This window comes from Ziziphus jujuba, chromosome 5 (genome assembly GCF_031755915.1).
Source record: "Ziziphus jujuba cultivar Dongzao chromosome 5, ASM3175591v1".
Classification (NCBI taxonomy): Eukaryota; Viridiplantae; Streptophyta; class Magnoliopsida; order Rosales; family Rhamnaceae; genus Ziziphus; species Ziziphus jujuba.
Genome location: NC_083383.1, coordinates 1,113,635 through 1,137,134, shown reverse-complemented (window position 1 = coordinate 1,137,134; position 23,500 = coordinate 1,113,635). Strand labels below are relative to the sequence as shown.

The following is a 23,500-nucleotide window of genomic DNA, read 5'->3' as shown; positions in this document are numbered from 1 at the left end:
CTGGCGGAAAACTGACGGAAAACTGGCGAAAAAATGGCGGAAAACTGGCGGAAAATTGGCGGAAATTTGCGAAAACTGACAAACTGGAGGAAATTGGCGGAAATTCATCTTTTTCGCCAAATTTCCTCCGTTTTTACTGTTTTTCGCGATTTTTCAGTTTTACACAAAATTTTTCCCATTTTCAAACCATATGCCACCTAAAGTATCTTTAAAATCACATAGAACATCTCATAAATCAATTTCTTGCATACCCATATCAAATAAAAAGCTTAAAAAACCCTAAACTAATAAAATTTACAAGAAAAAATAGAAAGAGAAAAAATAAAAAAAATACATATTTCCTTACTTTCATCTAATAAGAAAAAAGATAAAATTTTTACCTGATTTTAGTTTGAGATCTGAGAAAATACAAACAAATGAAAGTGAGAGGCGATGAGATGCAAAGAGTTTAGAGAAACCCCACGAACAGTTTTGTATAAACTCCACCCCCACGAACGAACGGCTGTGTAGAAGAAAGGAAAGCTTTTGTGTAATTTTCAATTTTATCAAGGATATTTTTGTCCAAAGATGGCTAGTTTTTAAAAAAAAAAAAATTTTTGCTATTTTTCTAAAATAGAGTTGTAAGGTGGTTATTTATGGGAAAAACCCTTAAAAATTTACCGCATGGAGCAAATATTCTTTCCAGTGCATGGCGCACGTATCATAAGCAAATATAGAAAAAATCCAAATTGGAGCAAACAGGAAAAGATGCAAAACGAATATCTTGCCACTGATCATTTCCGTAGAGCCTATGATTTTCCTTTGGATATCATCGAGCCTATCATTTAATTTTAGGAAAAACGAAAAAGAAAAAAGGAAAAAAATTATAATTTAAAGAACTAGAAAAGGGAGGGAGGATGTAAATATAGTCAATGCCCCTCCTTTTCACAGCTGATTGAAACAGAAGCCTAAAACAACAATTACACTTGGAATTCAACAAAGCAGCAACTAAATGATCTAAATTTTGTCAGTGAGATACTCGGTTCCTAAATCGAATTCTCCTACTGCCCAGTCATGTCACCATAAGGCCTTTCTCTTCCGCAGATATGGAAGCACAAGATTCATCTACAACCAAAGATCCTCACATTGGATCGACGTGCATAGGATGTCTCCCCAAAGCTATAGGATTACATAATCTTTCTCACCATCTTCTGAACATGATGATCGAGATCAGATAAAAAAGGTTTCCATGGGAGGCGCACATGGGAGCTATATTTTGTACATGAATGCATACGATTGCAGCAGCTATGGACACTTTTAGCAAAGGCCAGGTATATTTGTTTAGTCTGAAAGCATATCTTCTAATTCAGGTTCGTCTGAGGTTATGGCATCATAATCTAAACCTGTTCCATTAAATAGACCCTTCTCTAGAGGGCTGCTTTGATCTTCCTCCTCATCAGTATCAGGCCATTCTGGGTCATCATCAGCATTTCGATCCTCAAGTACTAGTTCATCTTTCCTGGTTGCATTACCCTTGCCATTTTTTCTAGTACCCAACTCCCCCTTTTCCTTGGCTGCAGAATCTTCACATATGCAGGCAGATGGGTTCTCATGGAACTCACCCCTGCCTGGCCTCACCTCATTTGGCTCTCCCATGAAGCCTCTCTGGTATGTACGAACTTTAGAAGCAAATGCTTCCCAGAACATGTTACCTTTATTCAGGAACAAACGGTAGAGCTTTTTAGCATTTGGACGGATTGTGGGTTTGTGCCCAAAATACCTCCTGCATCAAGTAGAAAACTCAGAAAAATTAGAACGAGAAGAACAAGTCAGAAAAACGAAGAAGAAAAAGAAGAAGAAGATTGTCTTACCTTCGTCCAGCTAATATTCTAGCCATATTACCATTATTGTTGGTTACAAAGACATCACTTTCATCACAAACAATGAAGTCAAGGGCAGCCATACGAGAAGAAAATGGAGAAAATGGTTCCAACTCCTCCTTGGAGGCTATAGTCTCTTTTGAATAAAAGTTAGGGAATAATGCTTTTAGGGGTGCCAAAGTTTCTTCCCCTCCATATACTTCACCAGATGCCACATAAATATGAACATCACTGCCATAGCCTAGGGCTCTCAGCATCAAGCCTACTTCTTCTGGAGTGAGTGGGCATTTTCCATGCCTTCTTTCCTTATCAGGGTTACTTGTCTGCACATCACATTCAATGTCTAATACATACATGCTCTAGATCTCTAGTTGATCAAAGCAATTGGAATACAATCAAACTTGCATATCAGGAACTGAAATTACAATGAATTCTATATATGAATAGAGAAATACATTGAATTAGCATCTTTTTCATCTGTTTAAAAAAGTTCTTTACATTGTAGCTTGATGTAGCATCGTTTTCATCTGTGTCTTTATTCTGTTTATGATTTACTGTAAGCCGCAAAATGTAACATATACATGCTCCTCAGATGTCCAAATATAAGAATTCATGATAATGTTTGCAAGTATAGGTTTTCAGATTTTCCTTAGTCTTATGAATGAGGGCAGGATTTAATATGAGAGAACATTTAACAAATAAGCCTTACATGTAAAGTTTTCCACCTCTTGCGTATTGCACCCAATTCCTTCCTTTCCTTGTCTCCTCCACCATAATAGCAACCAGAGAATGCAAGCATATCAGGTTCAAACCTGTAATAAGAAGCACAGTTGCATTACAAACAGGTTCGCAGTTATTACTAATACATGGCAACTTCTTGAATGTAGAAGCCACTGCTTGCACATCTGAAGTTTAATTTTCATACTCTGCTAACTGAAGCATCTTAACTAGAATCTGATGCTTACTAAATCATGTTAAAATGTCTAATTGTTGTGTTCAACTATGCACAGAGTAGATGTGAGCCAGGACTGGTATAAATTATAAATATGTGAATCTACATTTAACTGCAAAGACATGACAATTGGATCCACTACATCCAAGAAACGTCAAAGTGACAATGCAAGATCATATATCACTAACAAATTGACAAAACTAACTCGTTTACCACATAAAAGTGGTAAACACAGAAATAAAAGACTAGATTGAAATTAGAATACCTCAGGTGCAAAGCTATATAATGTTTGCTTCTCATCCTCATTCGGTGAACCAGTTTTTCAGCCATCCGCTGTATTGGCCGAGTAAACTTCAAAGCATGGTAGTTAACTCTACATCTCAACTTTTGCAAATCTGTGTCCAACCGGTTTGCAAGTCTGTAGTCAAACTTGTTGAGCTGAATAGCCTGTCACATACAGATCACCACCTTTAAAATTGCAAAAGACTTCTTTGAGGAAATATCAGAAAAAATGTTAATAAGAATTTTTGGAGACAAACAGATATCCACAATGCATTGGTAGTTAATTCCAATGATGAAATGAAGGAATGGAGAGAGAAGTTTCATCATGTGTTCCAAGTAACATGTGGTAACCAAAGTGAAAAAATGCAATAAGTTTTTGACAAGCAAAAAATTACAATAGTTTAAAATAATATTGTTTATCAGAAGATTGTGAAGTAGAGAACTAAGGACTTACATGCCTTTTTGAAAGAACTGGCAGTACACGGTTATTATAACATCTTTCACTACATTTCCTTGGCACACGCATGGTATGTGGAGTCCATGTCTTTCCTCCCTTTCTTGGGAGCTGTTTGATGATCTTAACATCTTTTGAGAGAAATGATATAAACCAATCAACATCAAAAATCTCTGAGAAGTCGCTGCAAAAGGAAAAGGCAAGAAAATTGTCAGCTATCATTCAAACCAGAAAATTCACATAAATGTTTGCTTTCTTTCAAGATACAAACAGGTAACTAACAGTAAATGCAAAATCCAAATTGAAAATAAAAGTGACAGATAAAAATGATCATTTCATGAATAACCTAGAATCCTTCCAAAAAGATTTCTGATCCAATTTTGGAGTAACAAGGGTAGAATTTAATATGCGGGCAGCAACAACAGCATCTGTAATCTGCCAAAGATTGAGGTATGATAAGCCCACAACAGTAACAAATAAATAACTCCAAATCACAGTGATCAAAAGGCATAAATTAATAACAAGAAGATGTGATAACGGTATCACAAAATAAGTCACTGAGAAGAATTTGCTAGATGCCAATAAAAGAGGTGAAGTGAATGATTTATCGCGCCTCCCAACTTGTCTTATTGTGTTGGTCTTGATAAGTGGAAAACTGATACAACCAACAAATAAAGCCAGGGTTGGGTGTATAGTTCTCGCAAATATGGGGGAAAAATTTGTCTCATATACACAAACATCAATTGCCTACCCTACTCTTCAAAGCATCAACAACATCTTATCAGTTTCAGTCAGCATACTAGCAGTGTTCACTTAAATAGGATATTATTGGTTACAGTCATGCTTACTGTTACTCTCTAGCTTCTGGTGACAAACAGCAGAATACTAACAACAGGCAGGTGGCATGTCAATAAAAACAATATTTCAGTGGCATAAGACAGCTAAAACATGGTACATACGGGCTTAATCAGTACAGGGCCAGAGAAAAAAGAACTTGTGAAGCATTTACCTTTTTCTTAAATCTTCATTTAAAATTATGACAGGACCAACAATCCTGGAACTTATTTCAATTTATATTCAAACCTTCCAATAATTAATAACTCATGACATTAATTCCCGCCCAACAACACCCCCCCCTCTTAAGAATAAATTCTTAATTTACAGCTATAAAATGGATGGAAAAAGTGAAGAAAGAGAGTTACCCCAGTTCTTTGTTGGTTCAAGCCTCCACTGGTCGCAATTGCCAAATATCTATTAGATATCGTTACAGCTTCAGCTTCTACATATATACATCCAACACGATCGAAATAAGTGATGCCGCGAAACATGAGAGCAATAACATTCAACAAAACGAGAAGTAATTAAAAGTCTATGAACATTAGAAATCAAAATTACTTAGTTAATGACATCTGATAATCAATTACTTGTTATTTCCAAAACTCTGTATCTTAGTAGACCGAATATCAAAGGAAAGCTTCCTAAATTATAAATTAAGTGGACTTTTAATTAAGAAAGAAAAAAAAAAAAAAAAAAAACAAAAAGGAAGAAGAAGAAGAAGAAGAAGAATAAAATAAGGAGAAATATTATGGTTATGCACGCACCCGGAAATTTTTTGCTAGCATTGCTACATCCATAATAGAACCTAGAATTCCTAGAAGTCCAAAGGTCGCGGCCCGATCTTCCTCCATCGGTCTGATTTTCACGAAAGAACAAATCAAATTAATCAAGATCCAATAGAAGTTAGAATAAACAATTTGATAAAGGAAAACGAAACAAAATAACATAAAAAAAAAAAAAAAAAACCCTAACCGGAACACGAAACACAGGAACTCCAATTTCATCGTCGCGAACATTAGACTGAATGAAAGGACATCAAATATTCAGATTGAGCGAAAGAACATCAAACACAACAATATTGAACTCAAAGGCGTTGCATTACGCGCTACACAGAGAGAGAGAGAGAGAGAGAGAGAGAGAGAGAGAGAGAGAATAAGTACCAAAGAGCGATGACCATGGCGATCGGAATCATTGGGATAAGGAGCCAAAAAGGAGAGGATAGCGAGAAGTATAAGAAGAGCGCCAGAGACGGCGGAGAACAATGGTAGCATATTCCGAAAGTGGTGGTAGTAGTGATTGCGCCGCCTCTGAAAAGCCATCGCCAATTTCAAGGAGGTGGTGGTGGGAGGGAGGAGGAAAAACTCTCTCTAATCCTTACATATATATATATATATATATATATGAGAGGGAGAGGGAGAGAGACAGAGAGGTAAAACGAAAGAATAGATCTCTCTGTCACTCTCAGCTATGGCTCCCACATTGCCTGGGAAGTGCTTTGCCGTTGTGACAGAGCGTCAGAGATAACGACAAAGAGTGCGTAGCATGATGATCGTGGAGACAGATTTATATAAACAGCTTTGGCGCAGAGAAGCTGGCCACAGGGCACTGGGCAGGGCAGAGGGATATGATAATCTATTGGCACAGACTATAAAACCACCTCGGAGAATACCCAGTCGGGGTATGTCGTGTGTGGTGTGGGTTCGGCTGGCACTGCGTCTCTCTCTCTTTTCTTTTATATGCTTTGCACTTATTTTTGGTGACACTCCGCTTGCCTCCGTTTCCTTATTTCTTAATTATCATCCTCTTGATATCTATTTACAACCAAAAACCACTGTTTCTTCTCACGTGCACCTCACCTCATGCTTTCTTATTTGCCAGATTACTAGTTAGTTTACCTTTCATAGAGTGCTTTTATTTTGGGTTTATATACCGGTCTATAATTGCCAATTACTAATTACCAAATTTCTTTCTGCTAAATCATCAAAGAGGTGTATTTTAAGTTTTTAACCTAGTATTCGGTGTTTTAGGATAAAGCATACTCTTATCTTCTTTTGGGGCATTTTATTTTTTATTTTTACTTTTTATACATAACGTAATTAAAGTTGGATTAACTTTCAAGATCAGCTATTATATGTCATCAGTTTCATTTTGTTCCTTGTTTTTTTATTTTTTATTCTTATTTTTCCTGTTCATAGGAATATAAGTGGAAAAAATGTTTGTTGGCCATGCATTCTACATGCCTAGCTTCTATGTTCCTGACCTACAAAAACGTAAGCTTATTCACAAAAAATAAATAAGTAAAATAAAAATCTTGATATCTATCTACTGCTTCAAAAGCGCCTTCCTATTTGCAATTTCTCATGCACCGTGACAGAGAACAATAGTAAGAAAATTTTTCCCTAAAACATTTAGAAATTGAATTTTGTATAATGTAAGGTAAAATTAGGGTAGCCTTCACTTATTACAAAGGAAAAAAAAAAATTCAAATAACCTGACTAATAAAATAATAACAAATTAAGCCACCTTATTAACCGACCGATCAGATGACCAGTGAGTATCCTATGGCTCTCTCAAGTGATGGATATCTAGGTGGGTCCCATGAATGGCTTGAGCGGACGGGATCCTCAACGAAGTAGAAGCAAGGAGAGTAAGATAAGGAGCATCGTATTCCTGAAGTAAAGAATAATTTCCCTCATATTGTTAAAAGTGAAACAATCACACGTGCGATGCCTCATCCTTGGAAGTCTCGCACGAGAAGACAACCTGAGCTAGTGTTATACACGCCCATCGTACACTGCGACCGTGTTTAATGGCAAACAAATAAGATATTTTTGAATTAGGCAAAAATAGTAGTTTTTATTTTTTTCAAAAGAATATTGAAGATTTGGCTGGTCAAGTTTTACAAGGGGCTCCGATGTATTCTTTGACAGTGAAACCCTTATTTGCACCTATATTTCCTGCTGCTTCGTCTTCTTCGTGTCGTTGGCCTCGACTGTGTTCTTCGATTGGATTCCGAGTAAAGACAGAGAGCAGAGGAAGAAGGTTCGGTTTGAGAATTCATGCTTACGATTCTTCCAAGAGCGACACACCCAATGCCAATGGAGATTCCAAGCCACCCAACGGCACTCTGGTAGTTGTTATAGTCAGTGCCTATTTAAATTTATTAATTATTTCCTTTTTGGATATTCTTTATGTATTTTCTCTTTTTCCGAAACCAACAGCCGAAGAGCAGGAGAGAAATTCTATTGGAGTATGTAAAAAATGTGCAACCAGAATTCATGGAGTTGTTTGTGAAAAGAGCTCCCCAGCAGGTATTTCATTTGCTTTTTGGCCCTTGATACCGAGCTAGATAGAGGTTTTTTTGGAAATCTTAAATTGCTTACTTGCTAATTTTAAGATATGTATATATATATATATATACATATTCAAGGTCCTCCTCCCAGTGGAAATGAAACATGTTTTTGTGCTCAATGTGCTCAATTTCCCAGGTAGTTGATGCAATGCGCCAAACTGTGACAAATATGATCGGAACACTACCCCCACAATTTTTTGCAGTAACAGTCACCACTGTAAGTATGTTATTATTATGTTTTGTGCAGTTTTCGATAGCTATGTCAAATTGCTATCTTACAATCTTGTGGTGTTTCTTTTTAAAATTTCTTTATTTATTTTTTTCATTTTGGTCACTTTTATTTTAGGTCGCTGAAAACCTCGCACAGCTCATGTACAGTGTCATGATGACTGGATATATGTTTAAGAATGCACAATATCGGTTGGAACTGCAACAATCTCTTGAGCAGGTTGCTCTTCCTGATGTGCAAGATAATAAGGTAATTTGTATGTTTGCCTTGGCCTTTAAAGAAACATTTTTTCTAATAATCACCCCCATAGAAACGTCAGGGCTTGGCAACACTGTTACATATTCCAAGTCTTTCTGGCACTTCAAGAAAGATCTGCCTTCTTTAACATGTAATTAAGATTGAGATATAACTAATGCTGTCCTATGCTAAGTTCATATGAATGAGAAGGAATAGAGAGCAGTCAACTAAGGCTCATGATACAATGGCATAACATCAATAAGAGAACTATGCATTGTTAGTGCTAGTTATCCAAAGTAATTGGTGGCGTAACATTACTTTTTTAGCTTAGCGTCAAATCCCTGAGTCCTGATATGGCGGTCACCATGCTGCCATATAAATCTTTTGACCTGTCTCATATTTTAGTGGAGTGGTGCTCCACTTCTGTTTCTTAAACAATAGTTGCAGACTCATAGCAGAGTACTACTCTTTAAGTGGTATGATTTTTCTGCTGACGTCTTTATCTTTTCATTCTTTGATGAATTTCCATTCTAATTGGTCTTCTTCGGATGGGTATATGACCATGGTTTCTTGCTAGATCTTTGTGCCATAACTGATTTTATTGAATGATAATAGTAACCCTTTTATTGTATGATTTGCATCCTGGACAGATGCATGAATTCAACACCATATGTGGCCAGCAGTGAGATTATTTTATGAAGACCTTGTTTCATAACAGTTAATTCATCCAATATTCAATGTTAGTTGGTTCACTAAATTCACCCAGTGACTTCAGGATGCACCAGACTACGCCCCTGGTACACAGAAGAATGTGTCTGGTGAAGTTATTCGGTGGAACAATGTTTCTGGTCCTGAGAGAATTGATGCGAAGAAGTATATTGAACTACTTGAAGCAGAGATTGAGGAGCTGAATGCTCAAGTTGGTAGGAAATCTGCAAATGGACAAAATGAATTGTTGGAATATCTCAAGTCTCTTGAGCCCCAAAATTTAAAAGTAGGACCTCTTGTTTATCTCTAATGTTTTGTTATCTAAATCCAGAACCATCAAAATGAAAACATGTTTGTGATATTTGATATATGAATTATAACTAGTTTTATGTTGATTACCTACTGGGTAGGGCAGGCTTGTTAATTGCCTTCAACATCATAAGCCAATTCATCTGCTGCCCTAAATAAATCACTCTCACTTCCTGAAAACCTTCATTTGTACAAGCATTCTGTCTTCTTGAACCAGGCATTATTGTTTACCACAGGAAAATTATTAGTAAGAGGGTCTAAATGCTTTGCCGGCTTTCAAATTTAATAGGATTTGACAAGTAGTGCTGGAGAAGATGTTGTGCTTGCAATGAATACATTCATCAAGAGGCTTTTGGCTGTTTCAGATCCCGGCCAAATGAAGGTTTGCTTCTATATTGAATTCTATCATCCCTTCAAGGCACTCTATTTTGATTATATTGAGTTTAGGCCTTTATAAACATTGCGTATTTTATGGTGTTTGCAGACAAGTGTTACTGAAACAAGCGCTCCAGAACTTGCAAAACTGCTTTATTGGTTGATGGTGGTAGGGTACAGCATACGGAATATTGAAGTTCGCTTTGATATGGAACGGGTACTTGGCACTCCACCAAAGCTTGCAGAATTACCTCCTGGAGAAAATGTTTAAGCATATTTGGATGGAGCTGTAGTTAGAATTCCATTGGAGCTACTGTCTATATGACATGTTATGCTTTTCAATTTGCAGACAGCCGATGGTTGTACCTCAAAGATAACCAGTTAATTAGAAGAGGTGGTAAAGTTTCTGCGCGCACACTAAAAGTTGATGAAATTTGTGGTTATATAAAGAAAATTAAAGCTACATCTGGCAAATTTTTTAAGCCTAGGTATCAATGATTATTATTGTACCGTCAGGAGAAACCAAAGTTTGTGTATTGTCTCGAGGGCAGGACTTAAGTAAAGTGACTTTAAGGATGGCGCTTATTTAATTGAATTTTCAGTTTTTCACGTATTAATGATGGCATTTTTTATCTCAATTGCCTGAATAATGAGCCTGGTCAGCAAAATTCAAATATTTTAGGTTCTATCCACGATGCGATAGTATCTCTAACTTAAAACTTATTATTTTATAATATAATGAAATTAACAAATGTAAAAACAATCTACCCCACAAAATGGTTAGAACCTACAAAACGAATTCTACAGAAACAAAATTAATGCCAACCAAAACGTGGGACTTAACATGACACTAGTTACAATCAATTTCTGCCTGACGTATAATGTACATTTGCTGGTGCTATCCATTATTCACTGGACACCACCCTACCTCTCCTCTCCTCTGCCGTTGAAGCAAAATTGCAAAGCCTGCTGACATAATTGTGGGCTATACACAGCGTTAGAAAATGGTGGAGTGATACCAAGTGGTTCTTTATCTGGTACCGTACTTGGTTGAGAGTGTTGAGAGTCTTTTGGCCCAGGGACTTTCATTAGGAGACCACGATACTGAAGAACCAACTATGGCAGACAATCGCAGATTTAGAAGGGCAACAGCAAGGTCCTGCTCACAATCTTTAAACAGCTGTAGTATCCTCGACTCAACCTCCGAACCTTCAGAAAGGATAAAATCATCCCCAAATTCTGTCATTTCTGGAAGACTGCCATCTTCTTCGCATACCATACGCATAGTCAAAACCTGCAATGCTTCCATGGCTGCGTTATGAAAACCACAGTCAACATAAGCAGAGAACACATGGTTACAAGTTGATGTATCGGGTCGAATCTTTTCTTGGTGCATCTGCTCAACAACAAACTCAATCACATCGATCATTCCCTGATATTTCATCATCCAAGCTAAAAATAGTTACTAATATTTATTATGAAATAATGACAGAATGTATTTGATATAAAAATGGCAAGACTATTTTTTGAGAAATAATTGCAATTTAGTACCTTATCACATGCTTTCTGAAGAATGGTATTAAACAACAAAACATCAAGTTGGATCCGTTCTGAGACAGCTTGAACCAAAAGATTCAATGCTTCATTGAAATTCTCATCTTCCAGTAGAATCTGAAATAAAATAGGCTTCAGCATCAACTAGATCTACAATTCCAGAGCCAGTAAATAATATTTATCACATTTGTAGGAACTTCCATGCAAATATCCTGGTGAGAACATTATCATCACTCAATTAAATAACAACGAGTTTCTAACAGATTGCACATGTACTAAAACAATCATTATCGGGATATATGTTTCAGAATTAATGAAGATATGACAAGTCAGAAAGAAATTAAAGAAAAATGCATGGATACTTTAGCAAAGGTTGGTGGAATATGGCTCCTTATAGAGCATAGTGATGTAGGGATATGCATAGCCAAAGAATTTAAATAAAAATGCATCGAAGGTAAAGGTTGGTGGATTGCAGTCCCTAGCAGAGCATAGTGATCTAGGGATATGCATAGTCAAGCATGAGAAGTTCATATTTGATGGCTTCACAATTCCCACAATACTACACAAATGCAAAAATTTGGAAACCAGAATGAATAAGAAGGTTTTAACTAAACCAAGCAGAACAGCATTAGGACTGTTATCATCAGCAGTGCTACTCACAAATTGATCCTTTATGGAGAAGACCATTTCAAAGTGACTCTAAGAACAGTATATGAAGATACCTTAATGAGAGCAGTGTAAGTAAAATGTTGTGGCTTATACCCACACCGCAACATCATGGATAACAGTGCAGAAGCAGATTTGAAACATCTTAAAATGCTACAGCAATCGATCATTATATTGTAAGTCATATCATCCGGCAAGACACCACATGACTTCATATTTTTGAATATGGTTATTGCCTTGTCACTCTGCATGTCAAACAGGAAGGAAAACTATAGCCAAAACTTGATAAAATATGCACATATATATATATATATATATATATATATATCATGAAATAGAAAATGGAAGAGATAACTCATGGCCTGAAAGCACCTACTTCCTTGGCCTCAACAAGTGAATGCAACACATTATTGTAGATGGGTGTTCCCATATGAGTGTCATTACAACTAAAAACTTTCTTTGCCCCATCTAAGTATTGGATCAGCTCTGTTATCATCCCTTCTGCTCCTAGGGCTCTCAACTGAAAAGTAAATAAATAAACAATGACTAAATAAAAAGGTAATAGATACCTTAGGTAAGATCTGGAACAAAGGAAAAAAACATGGTTGTCTCCATGAAAAATTCAGGATTTAGGATTTTATAGACAATAGTTGCAGGATTTGTGAATGAAAACATGCTAATATAAGAAATATGTAAAAATTTATCTCTTATTTGCAAACTTCTACATACTTTCTCTGTTTGAATATTTTTTCACAAGTACTCCTTTGTAAAATATAAACTATCAGAAAATTATAATATAATAATATCAGGCAAAACTTCAATTTAAGTTTCAAGCATAGAACTCCATTTCAGTCAATCTCCAAATAAAAGGAACATAAATTAGGAGGCTAGGCATTACCAAGTTGCTCATTGATAAATGACTGTGCTGAACCATATTTGTTGCCATATCCATTTCAATGGCTTTTATCCTTCTAGCAGCATCAACTTGAGAAAATATATTGCCCTTTTCATATGGAGCATTTACATTACCAAATAATGAAAATAAAAGCTCATATGTCCTAATATCAGGCCGAACTTTTAATCGTTTCATTTTTGCCAATATCCGCACAGCAGATTCAGGTTTGTCCTGCCAAATTAATAGATGGTGGAGCAATAGAAGCAGAAAATCAGTCAAGTGCTTTGAAATTCAAATGCATCAAAATTAGATGGTCAAATATAAAATTGAATAAAAAGGCAACAAATTAAAGTTGATACTTTTTATCTCATAAACCTCTGCAAACATAATACTACACTTAATTCTCTCTAATAGCAATATAAATAATTCTTTCTTAAAACAAAATACTAAAGAGGCATGTAGAAGAATGTTAAACTAACCATTTACAGTAACTCGCAACCAGATAATACTATTTAAATTTGTAAATTACAAGAACCTTTTCCCATACCATTCTAATATTTTAGGGGCCAATACTAAGAATTGAGTACGGTAATACTAGTTCTTTGCAGGGGAATCAAATTTCATCATTTTTAGAAATTCAATGGCACAACTGCGCAGAGTAAAAAGATGTAAGTTTTAAACCCAAGATATCAACCCACCAATGTGTCACATGCTGCAAGAAGGGCATTAAAAGGATGTGGATGTGAAAATTCAGTTATTTGATCCAGCATATCCTCAGCTAGATCCAGTTCTAGTGCTTTGCTGCAAGAAATTGATAGAGTTGCAAGAGTTGGATCATATGGTTTCAAGTCTCTCTTTTGCATCATCTTCAACTGAAAAAACACATAATAAAGAAACATTTTAAGTTTAAATATGAAAACCTAATCCCACAAAATTTATCAGCCAGGCAGAACTAGTTGGTGGATAATTTCATACAGTAAATCAATATGACTTACCACTTCCATGCCAAAATTGAAACCTCTTTCAGAAATAACTGCTCTGACAAAGCCATCATATGTATGGCTTGATGGTTGCAATCCAAGATTTTGCATCTAGAAAACAGATTTTAACTTTTAATAAGATGAAGATCCGAATAAAGTTGAAACCAAATAAAATAAGAGGGTTTATAACAGAAAGTGCCATCCCTCATTTCCAAAAACCATCCAATAATTACAGTTGTCAATAATACCACATTCTGTACCCTCACAGGTTTCACCTTTATAAGGATGTAACTCATAGAAGAGATGACAGAATAAGTTCTCACCCATGCATTTCCTAAAATTACACAGAACAAATACAAGCTTTAACATAGAGATCATTTTACCTGTAAAATTAATTGCTCTGCCAGCTCACAATTTTTTAGCCTTGCACAACCGTGCATCACATCACTGAAAGACCACCTCAAAACCTTCATAAGAGGTTTGCTGTTATACATATTCAGCATTCTTTCAGCTTCTCTAATTCCAAAAACAACAGCAGCACATTCTTCTTTATAAATAGCATTACTTTCCAACTTCTCACAGTACACTGAAGGAATAGAAACTGCCCCTGCCTGTGGATCAAGTTTCTCCATACCTAGTTCACGGTTTACTGGAATAGGGATGTCAAGTTTTGGAGAAAGCAACTTTCCTTCCACACTTCTGTAAATAGAAGTGCTTCCCCTGATGGCTAAAGCCACCATCTGTTGCAATATTCCATAAGCGGATTTTAAATCTCCCAGCCTAGTAAAAGACCAGATAAACTTTCTCAGAGAGATAATGCTTAGACTGTAGTGTTTGATATAATCATTCCATATCTGATGCACTGCAGACAGGTTTTTCTGCCCAACTGCAAGCTGCGAGAAATAAATGAAAGATGAATATTTATCATTTTATGATCTCACTGACAACATTAGATCATCAACCACTCAGAGAATAGTAGGCTAATTTGATAATATAAATTTGGGGATATATAGAAAATAATGAAAGTGCTCTTCACTTTCCACACCTTGAGAAGCTGTATGTAAGTGACTTCATTCTTCCCCACCAATCGCTGCTCCATCAAATCCAGACATTTATTGGCATGAGTTGAATTTTGCATTTTGGCACAGGCACCCAGGAAACTATTGTAAATAGGTGAAATCTGAGAGATGCCATCTCCAAGAAGATTTATAAAATTAAGTGCCTGAAAAATGAAAAACAGGAAGAGAAAACAATGGTCAGTTCATTGTACCCGACAAATAAAGATAGTACTGAAAATTATTCTAAAGGAGTTTCAACAGCAACCATATTTCAGGTTTCACAGTAACAATGATGAGACATATCCCCAGTACCATCACCCAAAAGGAAAACAAGCAATAGTTAGGACATTAACAAATCAGCTCCTCTGGCATAGCCAGATAAGACAAAACACAGACACATATATGTATGTACATATATATCATGACTTTTTAACCTCCTCTAGGTAACCCCCTTTACAGAGTGCACGCAGCATAAGCAAGGAGCAAATGTTGTCCAGACTGATCTCTTTTTCCTTCATTATTCTCCAAGTTTCCAAGACAAACTGCAAGCATAGAAAAGAAAAGCCTTCAATCAGCATTCACACTAATTTCCACAAGAAGTTTGAAACAAGGGTCTCAACAATAGAGTTAACTGAACCTTCACCATGTTGAGACCCTGACGCAGAAGTGAAGCAAAGTATGACAATCGGTTGATTTGATCAAAAGTTACTTGAAGTGCGTAAGATGATGTATTAAATCATCAGAGTGGTGTAAAAGCATAACTGCCAACTCCAAATCCTAATGAGTCCTTGACTAATTCGAACACATATGGGGGCCTATGCACATGAACTGTCTACAGTGAACAGTGTGCATATTAGTCTTTATCTTAGCTTTTCTTTTTAAACCCTCTACAGAAAAAGGCTAAATTATTGAATCTCAATAGTTTAATTAACAGGTTCTGAAAAACAAACATAGTCATCTGGCTAAACTAAAATAAGGCATTCCAACTTACCAAGGGATCGGGTGATCTTGCACAATAGGTAAGAATATCAACAAAATCATCTGCTCGTAAAGAGTAGTTTCCATGGCCAAGACTAGAAAGCAGACTGGAAGCTTTGCTTCTATCACCCATGCGAAGTGCATGGACAATCTGCATTTGCATGGACTTTGTAGTTGTTTCTGCTACATAGCATAAAACAAATGAAACTCATTTATTATATTAACCCATGAGATTTTTTTAAATAATGGATATGTATGTTGCTCCGTCACATTTCGATCACGTCATAAAAAACATTGAATACATGTCCACTAATAACCGAAAATACATAGGCATGCTAATGTGTATAACATGCCTATCCAAACCATTATGTCCTCCCTCACGGTAAAAAAATTAAGACGGAAGATCTTTGAAAAATTACCCTGTGAGGTTGTAAGAGCTCGCCCAAACACCAGTTTGTCAGTGAAGCTTCTCCAGCCCTGCAAACAACATTGATCATCAAGCAGAAAATAAGAATAATAGTTACAGCAATTACGCTCGTCAACCTAATATTCCAAAATAAAAATTGTCACTTCTTAAGGATGCCAATATTTTCTAACAACCAAACACTGCAATAAAAGTATACATTCCAACATAATGATTCACTTATGGACGTACATGTTGATGTGTTTTCAATTTGCAATATGAACCCGCAATTGACCGCCAAGGAATCCTCGTTCTGTAGAAAGAATATTGAAAATAAATTACGTTTAACCCCATCTTACTTGGGGCAAATTGTAAAAATTATGCACTGTACTTACAAAGCTCTGCACATGCTTCTACAATAAGAACTCCCTCATCAGCCTGCATTTCAATTTTATTTTCCAATTACTCAAGACAGTAATTCTCAATATTTCTGAAGAGAAAGAGAGAGAGGGAAAAAAAAAAAAAAATCATAAAATTTCCAAAGCAAAATTTTCACCAACTTACCAATCGAATAACCTTCTTTCAACCGTATCACTCGGTTATTAGAAAAGAAAGTGAAAAAAGGAACCAAACAAGAACCTAAATCAATGTTTTAGTTTGGTGCGGCCACGAACTTACTCCGACGTTGTCCACTTTAATTGATTGCAAGTATGGAACGGAGTTTTCGCTCTTCGGTCGGATATACGAGAGGGTGAGCCTCCCTAGGCCCTTGCTTCGCTTTGATGTGAGCGGACTAATATGCTGTTTTACATTTACGGTGAAGCCGGAATTCTAATATCCAGGCGTGTAGGCTTTGGTTTGTTTTCAGACCTTCGAAGTTGAACATAGTCCTGTCCATACAATATGAACTCGTACAAAGTGGCTCATTTCAGTGAAGTAGAGTTGCACTGCATTTTTTTTCACAGGCAAAATAAATTGTTTTATTCTTTAAAAAATAATAATAAAAAAAAGTATAAAAGCGTTAGACACTACTATTAGTAACAATCTTTTTTTTTTTTTTTACCATTATAAATGATCCCAAATGCAAGATTCGAATCCATATTATATTTCATAGAATTATATTTCATAGACTAAATAGAGATGTCAACCACCCAACAATTTTAATTATCCTACAAAATTTCAAAATTTACGTCTCGCATGAATGGTGGGTCCGGCCTCCAGTCTGGGTAAATATCACACAGCTAGAAATTTATTATTTTATAAAAGTGTAAAACAAATTGAGGTAACCATCCCCTTTATAATTCAATGGGAATTAGACATTTGTTGATTAAATTAAAATATTGGAGATGTTAAATTAAACGGTATATCATGATTAGCTAAAAACACCAGACAAGAGGACCTATTGCGCCTGCCGAAGCTTGGAGCAATCATCAACGAGGTTCCGTGGCTCCCTGGCGAACGGATACCATCTATTACTGAAAGAGCTACTAAGGACTAATAGTTCTGCTACTGAGGCAAGTGGCCCTGCTTGATTGTGAAGAATTGGCATCCAGCATAAGACAATTTTCAAAGTATTCAGCATTTAAAAATTTTAAAAACTTTCCGCTAATCTTCAGTGCAATGACAATGTCCTCCTCAAGCCATTTTCAGTGCAGTTGAGATGGCATTGGCATAATAATGCCACTTTGCAATAGCAAACGCCAAAACAAGGCAACAGCAACCCATATAACATGCCATTCTGACAAAAAGAAATGATCGCCAAAACAAGGCAATAGCAACCCATATAACATGCCCTTCTGACAAAAAGAAATGATCGGGCTCTCTCTCTCTCTCTCTCTCTCCCCCTCCCTAGTCCCTATATACTACAAAAGGAAAATGTCAGGAACCAACAATCTGAACCAGAGCTTCATTCCCATCAACAAGGCTTCTGCTCATCATGAATCAAGAATGGGGAAGAGATGGTTTGGCCATTTTGGATATACACGCTTGTATAAGTTCATACATACGGTGTCATGCTGCTGAAGGCCACCATTGAAGACACACTTCATCACACCATGTGTACCGACAGGTTCCTTTATGCGACCACGGCGACCGCACTTGGTCCACACTTCCACAGGCTGAAAATGCTAACAATCATAAGAGTATGCAAAATTTATAAAAAAAAAAAAAAAAAAAATTATATTTGCTGCTTAGGGTTATGGAACATATATCCCGCAGAAGCTTTCACCTTGAACCATCTCACATCCTCAGGATCATGGAACATATATCTCACCGAAGCTTTCAACTTTGATACTCGTTGAGGGTAGCTGCATCAAAATGGGCTAGAGATATAAGGCATATGCATGGTATTATCAACCACAAGTAAAAATAAATCTTACCCAGTTAAAATAATCTTCTTTAGAATTATCTTGTCTGGGTCAACACTTCGCAATGAACCAACGGCAGCAACTGCAGGTGCAGCATCTCCTTCAGCACTCTTCAGGGCTATCAAAGGAACAGGAGGAAATGAAATTGGAGCGTAAATTGAAGCTATGGAAAAACGTCCTGCATGAAGAAATCTCTCCATTTTGCTCTTATCCGAATTAATGCTGTCAGTAGAATATATTGGCCTACAATGTAATGAACAATGAAAATAACAACTTCATCAAAGATCAATAAATGCCACAAATTTTTTTTTTTTTTGGGTAATATCAATAAATGCTACAGTTGATAATATTAGGATACTACCTTGCAACAAACTGGCGAAAGCCCACATGAAATACTAATTCTTCTTTCCCTTTGATGGGTAAACTGTATGTATCATGTTTTTTAATACTGCAAAAAATACAACAGTCCAGGTCATTATAACTTCTGGTAGCATAGATCATATATAAAACTACAAAAAGAGAAAGATGTGCAAAATAGTAGATACCTAAAATGGAGGACAGACATCTTGGACTCATGCTGAAGAAGGCCACATGCTATAATAGGCATTGTGTTCGCAAGCAGACATAATTTAGAAGCCACAGCACTTGGTACTTCTTTGATATGCAGCCTTACATATGAGCTAGCTGATGCACAGTCATCCCCATCTTCTCGCTCCTTATCTAAAGCTTTGGAAAGAACATGTTTCTGTGTACGCGCAAAATTATCGAATGCAAAAATTCTGGCATACTCTGGAGGTAGAGATTCCTGATATTCATTAAAAGTTTACTACATGTCCAGACTTGGTGAGCAAGCAACAAAATTGAATAAAATTACAGAATCACAAGACAGTTACCTTTGGATCCCATGAAGAGGTCCGAAAGGACTTGAGCCCTCTATATTTGGCAAACCGTTTTCTAGCAGCTTTGTCTAAAGGGGTATCTACTTCATCTGGAAACTCTGTAACACAACTACTCATTATTAAACAACTAAAAAATATATCGCCATCCATATCAAAAAGCTTGCAACAAACTCCAACCAAGTATAACTTTTGGTTCAATAGTTGAATATGTTGAATATGCTGTCATCTATTTTTAACAGGACATTTCAAATATCATGTCTTAGAAATGTATATCTTGAAATCAAACAAAAGCATCATCCAGATTTAGCTTGGGAAGAGATAAGTACCCTCGTCTTCAGCATGTGCTTTTTTCAATTTTTGAATCTCATCCTCCAATTGTTCCCTGGTCAAGTTTTCACCTTCCTGGAAATATAAATTACAAAAAGTTAACCTATAATTCACTTAACTGTTATAAACGATCACATAAGAAATATGGTTCCACATTATAAGATCCAAAACTCACCATCATAACAGAATCTACATCAGTTTCTTCATCTGCGTCACTTAAGCTTAGAGAAACTTGATCATCAATATGATCGGAATTATTACTGCCCTCTTGACCAGGAAAACCACTCTCAATTCCATCCACTACCATACCATCAGCTTCCCCATCGGTATCCAAATCCTCCTCATCCTCCTCATCTACAATCCAAGCAGCCTGCAAAATGTTAAAACTTCTCCTGATAAATATTATAATTTGTACCAACAGAATTGGTTACAAGCCATCAGAATTAACAGGCAACAATGGTAACGCAAAGAATTCAGACCTGGTACTCTGAAGTGCCTTGAGGAAGAGTCCTCTTTCTTAACTTTTTTTGTTTTTGGTTCATTTTAGCCTCGGCAATATCTGCACCTGTTGGCCATGTCTGTAATAAAAGCAAATAGTACAATTATGTTAGTGATACAAAATTTCCATTCAACCAGTTTTGAATTGCACAATGGTGCAAAATTTTTCCATAATGACATGCCATCTTAGTTAGGTTTTGCTTACTCATCTCAGTACCACCCATTTATTAATCAGTAAAAGACAAAACAAAACACAAGAAAACAGAAAAAGCCATGTGGCAAATTATAGCCGGCAAGAAGGGAGTGCTGGAGTAGGGCAGAATCTTTATTCAGAAAGTTCAACATTGTACTCCATAATTTTAATATGTAAAACTAAATGCAATAGTTATAAAAGCAAAGATTCATTAAGGACAAGGCATATGTAATCACAGAACAAGAACATAACCAAATTACCTGTTCACCTGAAAGTGGGTCAGGAACATTCTCAACAAGTAAAGGCTCTTGCTTCAAAGGATCAGGAACCAAGGAACGGACAACCTAGGAATACACCAAAAACAAATCATATAACATATAAAAAAATAATAATAATAACATGCAATAAACAAGTGAACAGAATAATAAGTTTTTGAATTTTTGTAAACAATTTTTTCCCTAATTGGTAATTTGTTACAAAATCTTGAGCTAATAGTGTTACTTCAAACTTAAGTCTAAATAAAATTACAGAAAAGCTCCTTCTATCTTATATACTCCCAAAACTCTCCCATATTTCTCTTACCAAAACCTATCTCCTCAATCAGTTGCATCATCCACAAAAAAATATGAAAAACTAATTATTCATCCAGAGTCAGGAAAATTACTTTGATCCATATTGGCTTGTTAACATGCAAACAAAGCAGATTATAAAAGGAATTCTTAAAATAGAGGTTTGGTTGGGGGGAAATCCAAGTTCAATGTCATCATAAAATTTTTCTTTTGAGAAGATTAAGGGATAAAATAGCCAATACCTCTAAATTGTTCACATCATCTGAGTCCATCATATCCTGTCGTTTTCTTGCATTTAGAGGAAATGGGTCCTTGAGAATTTCAATCTTGCACAACTGGAAATCCCCCGCACCAGAAACATGAACCTAACATGAAGGAAAGTTAGGCATAACTTCCAAATCATGCAACCAAAGTCAAGCTAAAAGATGGAATAATTACTAGCTGATTCACAGAAAGACTGCATGCACGCAAATATCCAGTGAGGAGGAGAATACAATTTCCTATATTGCCATCATCTGCTGCTAGTGTATCAAGCTACAAGGAACAAAAAAGGAGAGGCAGTAAGTAGAATGTATTTGCATCTGCATACATGAATATACAAATTAAACTTCGTTTATTTCCTTGCATCATTAATTCATCCAGCCTTTCTCATGAGGACTGTTAATTGACCAAAATGCACATATACAATACAAGTTCACCTTTTGAGCCATGAGGTACGGCCGTTGACTTCGCCAGTGAGGAACTGAGAGCCTTTGCTCCTTGAAAAGCCACATGAACTGGAAAACATAAAGGATGGATAACATGAAATGTATCAAATAAGATAAAAAAAGATACAGCATAAATATTGTGCAGACAAGAATTCAGGAAATTCAATGTAACAACAGGACTCAACGTGAAAAGAAGTAGCTAAAGTTACTTACCTTGTGCAATTCATCTCTTGTATCGGCAGGATAAAACTTACAATCCTCTGGAAATTCAGAAGCAATACTTGAAGCACACATCTTTTTAGAGTCCTTTCTTTTTTTCATCTCACTAGGTAGATCCTGCAGGCATAAAATAAAACCTTATATCATATTGTGCAAAACATGTTTTTTTATTTATTTTCCAGTATCATATATGCAAAACATATGATACAAAGCACATCGACAATAATATACACATACACGGATAAGTACAACGGTGCTTGGTAAACCAAGAGACCTAAACACGGAAAGACATTGACTTCCAAATGAATCGATATAGTCAGAGGTGCTTCCTTTACATGTAGTGTCCGCTGATGCCACAAAAGCTATCAAGTCAGCTACCTAGTATTGAATAAGTTTTTGAAGTGTTAGAAAAAGCTGCCATCAGCTTTGAACCACGGAAAACCAGTAAAAGTATAGGGTAAAAACAAAAGTGCTGCAAAATTTCATACCTTGGCCATTTCCATACACGATAAGAGATCTCCATGAGGTGCTTTCAATACCTAAAGCAGATATATAAGATTTTCACATTAATAAAAGGTAGCACAACAATGAAACATTAACGCCAACAGAAGACTGTTTGTAAAATATGATATCCATGTTTCTCTTCTTTTAAAAAAAAAAAAAAAAAAAAAAAGATTAAAGATTAAAGGAAATCCAGAGTAACATTTTAGACCAGCATAGCAACCCTACCGTTATTCTCAATTTATACTCAGAAGAAGCTGCTACTGTTGGCACTAAAGCCCCAGAACCTTCTTTCGTCAACAAAGATAGAAGATCTTCAGCAAGTGATTTTAAGTTCACATCAGCAGAAAGTCCGAAAAGAACCTGTTGCATAATAATAATAATAATAATAATAATAATAGTTATAACAATAAATAGATTCGTAAATGTGTAATACATAAAATTATCTGTTGAAAAAAAAATGTAATACTGGAAAATACTCACAATGACACGGGGAGGGCTTGCCCATCCACTTGAAGCTCTTTTCTCTTTCAAAAGAGCTTCTTTTTTCTGCTCTCGTAGCTAAAAGTGAAAAAACAAAGTAGCAGATTACACACTAGGAAAACAGGAGAACTTGGACAAAATGTAACGGCCAGAGAGACTTAAAAATCAGTTACCATCTTGCTACGCTGAAGGCGAGCAGCTCTAGCTCCGTTGGCAGCATTGGGCTCCGATTTGGCTATCCTATTTTTTTCTATACATGATCACCAAAAAATAAAAAATTATTAACCAAAAAAAAAAAAAAAAAAAGAAACTGCACCACCAACAAAACCGAAAACAAGGTAAATACCTTTCAAAGAGGTTCTGTGAATGTGACGATCTGATTTGGAAGAGAAGCGAGACTTGTGAGGCTTATTGACTTGGGTTCGCGAGCCTCCCATGGCTTGCTGTTGCAGATAAAACCTAATTCGCCGTGGCGAGGGCGGGAGGCAAGGCGGCAAGGGTTTTAGCCACGCACCTTTGGTTTGTCCAACACCTTATACCCTACTACCTCCGAACACGTTCACCTTTTTTGTTTCTTTTTTTTTTTTTTTTTAAATAATTAATATAAATA

At 36.1% G+C, this 23,500-nt stretch overlaps 4 protein-coding genes across 9 annotated transcripts; 1 reads left to right on the top strand and 3 right to left on the bottom strand.

Moving 5' to 3' along the window:
• Positions 1 to 845: 845 nt before the first annotated feature.
• LOC107419852 (O-fucosyltransferase 16) lies at positions 846 to 6,185 on the bottom strand. Of its 2 annotated transcripts, XM_016028674.4 has the most exons (10): positions 5,545 to 6,185; positions 5,357 to 5,404; positions 5,149 to 5,239; positions 4,750 to 4,826; positions 3,894 to 3,982; positions 3,548 to 3,731; positions 3,077 to 3,258; positions 2,569 to 2,671; positions 1,851 to 2,182; positions 846 to 1,762 (listed from the first exon to the last, which is right to left on the bottom strand). In XM_016028674.4, the coding sequence occupies exons 1-10, from the start codon at positions 5,701 to 5,703 to the stop codon at positions 1,321 to 1,323; spliced, it is 1,707 nt and encodes a 568-aa protein (XP_015884160.1). In that variant the 5' UTR covers positions 5,704 to 6,185; the 3' UTR covers positions 846 to 1,320. The 2 variants fall into 2 exon arrangements, with proteins under 2 accessions (XP_015884160.1, XP_048331697.1); XM_048475740.2 differs by lacking the exon at positions 5,357 to 5,404.
• A 939-nt stretch (positions 6,186 to 7,124) lies between these two features.
• On the top strand, positions 7,125 to 10,211 carry LOC107419775 (uncharacterized). The gene is made up of 7 exons (XM_016028575.4): positions 7,125 to 7,514; positions 7,606 to 7,695; positions 7,873 to 7,953; positions 8,083 to 8,214; positions 8,978 to 9,196; positions 9,509 to 9,601; positions 9,704 to 10,211. The coding sequence occupies exons 1-7, from the start codon at positions 7,299 to 7,301 to the stop codon at positions 9,863 to 9,865; spliced, it is 993 nt and encodes a 330-aa protein (XP_015884061.1). The 5' UTR covers positions 7,125 to 7,298; the 3' UTR covers positions 9,866 to 10,211.
• Positions 10,212 to 10,301: 90 nt separating this feature from the next.
• LOC107419777 (pentatricopeptide repeat-containing protein At1g76280) lies at positions 10,302 to 17,538 on the bottom strand. 5 transcript variants are annotated; one of them, XM_025075170.3, is made up of 15 exons: positions 16,693 to 17,538; positions 16,524 to 16,566; positions 16,381 to 16,441; positions 16,145 to 16,202; positions 15,739 to 15,908; positions 15,182 to 15,289; positions 14,735 to 14,911; positions 14,073 to 14,582; positions 13,705 to 13,800; positions 13,408 to 13,581; positions 12,713 to 12,940; positions 12,191 to 12,334; positions 11,871 to 12,059; positions 11,146 to 11,265; positions 10,302 to 11,026 (listed from the first exon to the last, which is right to left on the bottom strand). In XM_025075170.3, exons 2-15 carry the CDS (start codon positions 16,535 to 16,537, stop codon positions 10,625 to 10,627), a joined length of 2,451 nt encoding a protein of 816 aa, XP_024930938.1. In that variant the 5' UTR covers positions 16,538 to 16,566; positions 16,693 to 17,538; the 3' UTR covers positions 10,302 to 10,624. The 5 variants fall into 5 exon arrangements, with proteins under 5 accessions (XP_024930938.1, XP_048331693.1, XP_048331692.1 ...); XM_048475736.2 differs by having other exon boundaries at positions 15,739 to 15,905; XM_048475735.2 differs by having other exon boundaries at positions 16,807 to 17,538.
• A 145-nt stretch (positions 17,539 to 17,683) lies between these two features.
• Positions 17,684 to 23,476, bottom strand: LOC107419849 (uncharacterized). The gene is made up of 20 exons (XM_016028670.4): positions 23,237 to 23,476; positions 23,064 to 23,140; positions 22,891 to 22,968; positions 22,636 to 22,770; positions 22,395 to 22,445; positions 22,144 to 22,284; positions 21,901 to 22,023; positions 21,679 to 21,756; positions 21,419 to 21,514; positions 21,223 to 21,345; positions 20,672 to 20,755; positions 20,200 to 20,298; positions 19,896 to 20,090; positions 19,720 to 19,795; positions 19,388 to 19,491; positions 19,040 to 19,299; positions 18,856 to 18,942; positions 18,507 to 18,737; positions 18,356 to 18,434; positions 17,684 to 18,245 (listed from the first exon to the last, which is right to left on the bottom strand). Exons 1-20 carry the CDS (start codon positions 23,325 to 23,327, stop codon positions 18,063 to 18,065), a joined length of 2,391 nt encoding a protein of 796 aa, XP_015884156.3. The 5' UTR covers positions 23,328 to 23,476; the 3' UTR covers positions 17,684 to 18,062.
• Between the last annotated feature and the right edge of the window lie 24 nt (positions 23,477 to 23,500).

Bases quoted from the DNA above. Each gene is read 5' to 3' on its own strand.
- LOC107419775 (XM_016028575.4), top strand. From the start codon at position 7,299: ATGTATTCTTTGACAGTGAAACCCTTATTTGCACCTATATTTCCTGCT. The intron at 7,515-7,605 runs GTAGTTGTTATA...CGAAACCAACAG, and splicing joins AGCCACCCAACGGCACTCTG to CCGAAGAGCAGGAGAGAAAT. The intron at 8,215-8,977 runs GTAATTTGTATG...CAGTGACTTCAG, and splicing joins CTGATGTGCAAGATAATAAG to GATGCACCAGACTACGCCCC.
- LOC107419852 (XM_016028674.4), bottom strand. From the start codon at position 5,703: ATGGCTTTTCAGAGGCGGCGCAATCACTACTACCACCACTTTCGGAAT. The intron at 3,259-3,547 runs GTAAGTCCTTAG...TGTATGTGACAG, and splicing joins CAGTTCTTTCAAAAAGGCAT to GCTATTCAGCTCAACAAGTT. The intron at 2,183-2,568 runs GTAAGGCTTATT...TGTGATGTGCAG, and splicing joins AGAGGTGGAAAACTTTACAT to ACAAGTAACCCTGATAAGGA.
- LOC107419777 (XM_025075170.3), bottom strand. The intron at 14,912-15,181 runs GTTAAAAAGTCA...TTCATTTTTCAG, and splicing joins AAGGGGGTTACCTAGAGGAG to GCACTTAATTTTATAAATCT. The intron at 12,941-13,407 runs GTGGGTTGATAT...TTAATTTGGCAG, and splicing joins TTGCAGCATGTGACACATTG to GACAAACCTGAATCTGCTGT.
- LOC107419849 (XM_016028670.4), bottom strand. From the start codon at position 23,327: ATGGGAGGCTCGCGAACCCAAGTCAATAAGCCTCACAAGTCTCGCTTC. The intron at 20,299-20,671 runs GTAATTTGGTTA...CTTTTATTACAG, and splicing joins ACCCACTTTCAGGTGAACAG to ACATGGCCAACAGGTGCAGA. The intron at 20,091-20,199 runs GTCTGAATTCTT...AACATTTTGCAG, and splicing joins AAGGCACTTCAGAGTACCAG to GCTGCTTGGATTGTAGATGA.